This window comes from Primulina tabacum, chromosome 1 (assembly GCF_025594145.1).
Source record: "Primulina tabacum isolate GXHZ01 chromosome 1, ASM2559414v2, whole genome shotgun sequence".
In the NCBI taxonomy this organism is placed as follows: domain Eukaryota; kingdom Viridiplantae; phylum Streptophyta; class Magnoliopsida; order Lamiales; family Gesneriaceae; genus Primulina; species Primulina tabacum.
In genome coordinates, this window is record NC_134550.1 from 31,048,256 (window position 1) to 31,056,086 (window position 7,831).

The 7,831-nt window shown below is 37.0% G+C and overlaps 1 protein-coding gene across 1 annotated transcript in view; it reads left to right on the forward strand.

The window, feature by feature from the left end:
* The window catches only part of LOC142543607 (structural maintenance of chromosomes protein 5), a 32,352-nt gene extending 24,941 nt beyond the window's left edge, over window positions 1-7,411 (forward strand). Inside the window, exons 22-30 of the mRNA XM_075650967.1 lie at window positions 4,813-4,929; window positions 4,999-5,076; window positions 5,311-5,410; window positions 5,491-5,545; window positions 6,116-6,164; window positions 6,241-6,328; window positions 6,419-6,491; window positions 6,911-7,014; window positions 7,109-7,411. Coding sequence (XP_075507082.1) covers window positions 4,813-4,929; window positions 4,999-5,076; window positions 5,311-5,410; window positions 5,491-5,545; window positions 6,116-6,164; window positions 6,241-6,328; window positions 6,419-6,491; window positions 6,911-7,014; window positions 7,109-7,170 — 726 coding nt within the window. The 3' untranslated portion in view covers window positions 7,171-7,411. The remainder of the gene's footprint in view (window positions 1-4,812; window positions 4,930-4,998; window positions 5,077-5,310; window positions 5,411-5,490; window positions 5,546-6,115; window positions 6,165-6,240; window positions 6,329-6,418; window positions 6,492-6,910; window positions 7,015-7,108) is intronic.
* The last annotated feature ends 420 nt before the right edge of the window (window positions 7,412-7,831 follow it).

The following is a 7,831-nucleotide window of genomic DNA, read 5'->3' on the forward strand; positions in this document are numbered from 1 at the left end:
GGCCATAGTGCATTTGGATACTGCTGTCTACACTTCCTTCTTGTGAGCAATGTGTGAGATATTATTGGAAGCTATGAAATTTCTCACTTTTAATCGGAATATCCAAGATTTTAAATATCTAAGAACTGAGAAATGCTCTCTATAAAGAATTAAATTGGCCAATTTTTCAAACTTCTATGTGAAATGTGAGATTTATGAAGAGAATGTGGAGGTGAGAATCTCTTATTTCACTTCAAATAAAATCTGAATACAGTGCTATACTTAAAGAATGCAGAAAGCCTAAGGCTAACAACCTAATCTATCCTAATATTTAAATTACAACCAAAGGATAAAAGATTTAAACTTAAAACAACTTATCCGATATGATCTTATCAGATTCTTATAGAATTCTTATCGGATCTTCAACACTCCCTCTCAAGTTGGCGTGTATTTGTTGATAATGCCCAACTTGGATACCAAGCTTTCAAAGATTGGTCGGTATAAGGCCTTAGTTAGAATATCTGCAACTTGTGCGTGGCTAGGGACGTAACAGATTTTCACAGACTGGATTCTTGGCAATATATCGCCGCTTGGTTGTCACTCTTCAGTTCTACTACTTGATGCCCCTCTACTTTCAGTTCTGCCAATAACCTTCGTATCCATATCCCTTCGTATGTACAATTGGCCAAGGATCGAAACTCGGCTTCTGCACTGCTTCTTGCTACCACAGGTTGTTTCTTGCTCCGCCATGTTACAAGGTTACCCAATACAAATGAGCAATACCCAGATGTGAATCATCTGTCAGTCGAAGATCTTACCCAATCAGTGTCACTGTATACCTGTATGTTTCTTAAAGCTGTCTTCTGGAAGCATAGTCCCTTTCCAGGGGATCCTTGGAGGTACTTCAATATACAAAAAACGGCATCAATATGTTCTTCAGTTAGATTGTTCATGAATTGGCTAACAACACTTACAACAAATCCAATGTCAGGTCTTGTGTGAGATAGGTATATCAGTTTGCCCACTATTCTTTGCTATCGTCCTTTGTCGATCATTGGACTTTCCTCATTCTTTCCAAGTTTTATATTTGGATCTATAGGAGTATCAACAAGCTTGCATCCCGACATCCCAATCTCTTTCAAAAGGTCAAGGACATATTTTCTCCGAGAAATAAAAATTCCATGCTTTGATCTGGCCACTTCCTTTCCCAAGAAATATTTCAACTGCCCTAGACCCTTCATCTCGAATTCATTTGAGAGTAGTTGCTTGACTTGAGTGATGTCTTCTTCACGGTTCCCAGTAATTATAATGTCGTCAACATATACCTTGATAACAGAAATCCTGTCTGGGTTGGAATGCTTGACAAACATAGTGTGATCTGATTGGCACTGTGTTTATCCACTTTCTTTCAAAACTTTCGTGAACTTGTGGAACCAAGTTATGGGAGACTGCATTAAATCATAAAGAGATTTCTTTAACCAATAGACTTTATTGGCCGTTGTCTTGGATTCAAATCCAGGTGGAATACACATGTAAATCTCCTCTTCCAGATCCCCATTTAAGAAGGCATTTTTGACATCAAGTTGATATAGGGGCCAGTCTAGATTTGCAGCAATAGATAGGAGTATACAAACCGTATTTAGCATGGCGACAGGTGCAAATGTCTCTTGATAATCAATCCCATATGTCTGAGTAAACCCTTTGCTACTAATCTTGTTTTATATCGTTCAACGCTCCCATCAGCCTTATGTTTGATTGTGAAAATCCACTTGCAACCAACAGTTCGTTTTCCAGAAGGAAGTTCCCTGATCTGCCAAGTGTTTTTCTTCTCAAGAGCATGTATTTCGTCAAAAGCCGTTCTAAATTCACAATAAAAGCTCGATATGCAGGAGACAATAGATCAAGGGAGACAAAATTACTTATAGGATGTTGGGTGCACGATCTGATTCCTTTTCTTAATGCAATTGGTCTATCATCAATATCATTGTGAGTTGGAGATTGGCGTACCTTGATTGTTTTCCAGAGGATCTGGGATTGAGGGAGTGTTCTTGGTTTGCTGATTGTGTGTTTGGCCTTGAGGAGACTTCCTACGTGTATAAACATGATCAAAAGGGAGAATTTGGGAATGATTTGGTGGGATAGTGTTTATTGGGTCTAGATCCAAGATGTATTTGATGTGGGTGTATAGGATCTAGAGGTCATTAATCACCTGCTCCTCTGAGCTGAGGAAGATGGAAAGAATGGTTCAGACTCATTGAAGGTGACATCCATGGTATTGTAGAATTTTTTTCTGGTCAAGGAATAACACTTGTACCCCTTTTGATTGGATGAATACCCTAGGAAGATGCATTTAATTGAATACGGGTCAAGTTTGCTTCTATGTTGGGATTGAATATGCACAAACGATGCACACCCAAAGACACGCAATGGAATATTGTGCAGTAAGTATGAGTTAGGATAGATACTGAGGAGAGATTGCATAGGTGTTTGGAAAGGAGAGATTGAATAGGTGTTTGGAACTTAAGAACTCTAGAAGGTATTCGATGTATGAGGTACGTGGCTGTGAGGACAGCCTCACCCCAGAAATGATGAGGAACATTATGTGTGAACAATAAAGAATGAGCCACCTCAAGGAGATGGCGATTTTTCCGTTCTGCGACACCATTTTGTTGAGGGGTATCAACGCAAGAGCTTTGATGAATTATTCCCCGAGTGGTTAGGCAGTCTCAAAGAGCTGTGTTAAAGAAGTCCCGAGCCCGATCAGTTCGTAAAATTTGGATATCAGTTGAGAATTGTGTATGTATCATAGCGGAGAATGTTTTAAAAATTGTAGACGCCTCACTCTTGTCTTTCATGAGAAAACCCAAGATAGACGAGTATGATCGTCAACAAATAATAAGAACCATCGAGTACCCATAATGTTTTTGACACAAGAAAGACCCCAAATATCGCTATGTATTAGTGAAAAGGGTTTTGATGGTATATGTTTGTGGTTTGAACGATGTGCGAGTATATTTTGAAAATTGACAAACATCACAATGAGGTAAATGGGAAGTGTTGTTATTCACTAATGATGGAAATAGTTTCTTGAGATACAAAAAATTTGGATGACCTAGACGATAGTGCCATATCAAAAATTTGTTATCTCTAAAGGATTGGACTGCGGAAGTATGATGGCCAGAGGCAGTTGGAAGATAGGGACTCTAAGGGCGACTTCATCTTTAATAGTTAGAGACCTGCATAACACTCAGCATTGCCAATCGTCCTCCCCGATTCCAGGTCCTGAAAAACACACGAGTCAGTGCAAAAAATTGCAGAGCAATGCAAGTTCTTATTCAAGGCACCAACGGACAACATATTACAATGAAGTGCGGGAACGAATAATACGTTATGTAAGCATAATTCTGGGGATAACCAAATTGAACCCGAACCAAGTACTCTTGTACAAGAACCATCTGCTACTCGAACTGATTGAGAAACCCGTAAGGGGCTGTATGATGTGAATATTTGCAATTGGTGATGAGTTATTTTGGCGTTGAACGACAAGGACAGAGCTATCAGATGATTGTAGTGATGAGCCCAACATCACTTTGCGTCGACTTTCCTCCTGTCGTACCACAGAGAATTGGTCCTTGCTCTGGTATAGCCTCGTATACAGATCTGGATCACGATCTCGATATGGAAGGTATGCTGCTGGTTTTCAATCCTTTGCTTCAGGTGGATCAACTTTGAGGTTAGGCGGTGGCTTTGTGCCAAGGATTCTGCCTCGGACGTCATCGAAGTTATTATTGAGGCCCCTGAGGAACTTGAAGACTCGTTTGTTTTCGATAACTGATCTGAACAGCTTCTCGTCTTTGGAGCATTTCCAATCACGCGTCTCGGTCAGGTCGATGATTTGCCAATTGCGAGTAAGAGCAGAGAAATACTCGGTCACTGTGGAGTCTTCTTGTCGGAGATCGTGTATGGCCGATTCAATTGCAAAGAGCTCAGCCGTATTGTTGCTGCAGGAGTAGGATTCACGGGCAACGTCTTAAATCTCCGAGGCAGAAGGATAAAGAAGGAAATTTTCCCCAATCTCATGGATCATTGAATTAATTAACCACACCATGACTTGGTTGTTTTCAGCCTTCCACGTCTTGTAGTTTGGATCGGTGGATTCGGGACGTGTTGCGGAACCCGTGAGGAAGTCTTCTCTTCCTCGGCCGCATATGTACATGACTACGGACTATGACCAAGGCAAGAAATTGCCATAAACTTAATGGCAAGAAAGGTGATTGAGAGGGCCGATGCATTGCTCACGAGTTGTGGAGTGGGTGCCGGAGTTGTGGATTCAGAAGTGCGCCGCTAGCTCTGATACCATGTGAGATTTATGAAGAGAATGTGGAGGGGAGAATCTCTTATTTCACTTAAAATAAAATTTGAATACAATGCTATACTTATAGAATGCAGAAAACCTAACGCTAACAACCTAATCTATCCAAATATTTATATTACAACCAAAGGATAAAAGATTTAAACATAAAACAACTTATCCGATATGATCTTATCAGATTCTTATAGAATTCTTATCGGATCTTCAACATGAAATGTATGTACTGGACAAGTGAATGCAATGTCATCAGAATTTTGATGACCTTGTAGAAAGTTCCCAGTTTTATTCGAAACCGTAGCCTTTTATCTGTGCAAAGATGGGATGTATTTATCGTAAATATGTGAAGATATATTTTAATTTGTGGAGGTTAATTAGCAACTATAAACAATCTTCATTTCTGACACTGTGTGCTTCATTTATGAAGTTAGTTTGTTAATGCTTACTGGGAAATATTCTTGCAGATGCCTACTACCATTGAAGAGCTGGAGGCTGCTATTCAAGATACTATAGCTCAAGCCAATTCAATTCTTTTCCTTAATCACAACATTTTGGAAGAATATGAGAGCCGTCAAAAAAAAGTATGTTTCAATTATCAAGATAACGGACTTTTCTTTATAGTGCTCATGTGGAAAATCTATATTCTGCAGATAAAAGAGCTTACAGATAAACAAGAATCAGATGAAAAGGAATTAAAAGTCCTAGTTGCTGAAATCAATTCTTTGAAGGTTAACAGATCGTCAATGCAACTGTTGTACCAGTATTCCTAACTTTAGCATATCCTTTTTATTGTGAATGTGTGTATTTATCAATCTTCATTTCGTGGTCACTGTACCTTGAATATGATTATAGGAATTTAGAAGAGAAGGAGAAGGCACACTTGTTGGTTTCCTTATTGTTTGCAGTACACTTTTCACACTGTATGAGATCCTCGGTTTATTCTGATTTTTGTTTGTCTGCAGGAAAGCTGGCTCCCAACGTTGAGAAGTCTGGTGGCTCGTATTAATGAAACTTTTAGTCGCAATTTCCAGGAAATGGCTGTCGCAGGAGAAGTGTCATTGGGTATTTTTCTTGAATTCATTTTTTATATCTTTTGTTTTTTTTGAACAATAAGATTTATGTATTGATTGCTATTTCTTCAGATGAACATGATATGGATTTTAATAATTATGGGATCCTTATAAAAGTAAAGTTCAGGTAATCGAATTTACCCTTTTTTCCTTTCTTTTTAAAAACAATTCTCGTATTCACAGAAAATGTTTCATTTTATATGTATACAACTTGTGGAGAATTTCTGCTGATGTCAGTCTTGATGGATATTATTCATTTGAACTAGTAAGGAATGTGGTTCATGTCATATGTTGGTCTATGTGGATAGAGAGATATAGAATAATTTTTCGACAACGTTGAAGATACGAGGGAAGAGTGCTCGGAAAAGATCAAGATCAAAATATATACTTGGATTAGATTTCATGTAGACTTTTAGAATGTCAAAATCTCTAATTTATTGAGAGATTGAGCTCTTGTGTATTATTGATATAGCTAGGGTCTTGTATAGTATTTTGTCGTGAGTGAATAATGAAATATCTTTTTCCATATATAAAAAAAGAATGTATTAATTTGATACACATAGGCATACAGTTTTTTGCAAAGAAAATTCATACACTGAAAACAGTGGTAATAGTCTTACATATTATCTTTAGCTTATTTTTTGTATTAATATATCTTTATTGTCTGCTATTCATATGATTTCAAAATGATAATCAGGCAAGCAGGACAACTTCAGGTTTTAAGTGCTCATCACCAATCTGGAGGGGTATGACATTTGATAGTTTTTTAAAATATTCTTGGCCCTCTTATCTGAGGGAACTTAGTTATTTACACCCTTACAGGAACGCTCAGTTTCAACCATTCTCTACCTTGTCTCTTTACAAGACCTGACTAACTGCCCATTTAGGGTAGTTGATGAAATAAATCAAGGTTGGTATGAGTTTATGATTCTCAAGTTTTTAATGGCGCATGTACTTGTTAAATGGGACTGAGAATCAATATTTTCTCATTTTCTCCTAGGCATGGACCCCATAAATGAGAGAAACATGTTTCAGCAGTTGGTCCGAGCTGCTAGCCAGCCAAATACACCGCAGTAAGATATTGTTTTTTTAATTCTTTGGTAATTGTTTATTTTTGCCACCATCATTTAGCACAAAAAACTGCCCTCATCAAACTTGGGGCAGCACTTCGTTTTGAACTTCCCAAGTGTGTAAAATTTTTTGTTGTTAAGGGAAAGTATGTTAGTAAGTGTTCACATGGTATTGTTGTAACGAAGATACTGACACTAACATCTGTTTATCAACTAACCTAGATTTACCCGAGGTCGATCCACCAGAAGATACTGCTACGTAGCCCTCCCCAATTGAATTTTTACCCAAAATTTTCATTTGTTTTATTTTGAAATTGTTAGTTTTTGTTTGCCTTCTTCACTGAACTTTTTCATGAGAATGATTGCTTGATCTGGCAGCACAAACTACTGTAAAATTGTTTGATATTGTCTGATTTGGCCAGGTGCTTCTTGCTCACTCCAAAATTACTACCAAATCTAGACTACGGTGATACTTGCAGCATTCTAACAGTAATGAACGGTCCATGGATCAAGCAGCCATCCAAAGGTTTTTCATCTACGTTTCAATAGTATGATGATCATGTTTGGTATTTTTGCCACTGATTTCTCTTACCAGGCAGCATTTTGTTCTGAACATGCAGTGTGGAGTGGTGGGGAAAACTGGGCAGACATAAGAGTGCCATCGGGTGAAAATCGCTGCTAAGTCCCTTCTATGGCTTGTAAATACACATATTACCGCACTATGCATTCAGATATGTCTATAAGAATTGTAAGTGAAATAGTGCCCCATTTGCTTGATGTGAGAATGGATACAATAGACTTTGCCTCTTGTCTATGGTTTAAAACATGTCGTGAGGGTTGGTTAAATTTTGTTCTATCCTCCATTTACGTCTCACATGAATACACGGGTTGAAATATGATGTTGATTTCATTTTATTATTTGTTCATATTCTTGCAAAGTATGATTAATGATTGAAATATATTTTAAATATAATTAATATATTATCTCTTACATTAATTTATGAAATAGCATTTCATAATCAATTACAGGATTTGAACTATTGCACTAGTTATTATAGCCAGTTACATACTATAAATATTTAATAATTGAAATATAAGCAATTGCTCTCTAATTTATTACGTTATTTTTACTATTTTAAGTCTTTAGAATTTATTGAAGAAATTATATTATTCAAGCTTACCATTACAAAAATAATCAAAGTTTTATAGTGAATACGTGATACTCGTTATCAATTTTGAAATGCAATTTGTAAAATATGTTTTTCATGGTTAAATATCTTAAATGAGGTGTGAAGCTAACAAACCTTAAAATTGTTTTCTATATATAAATATATATATACAAT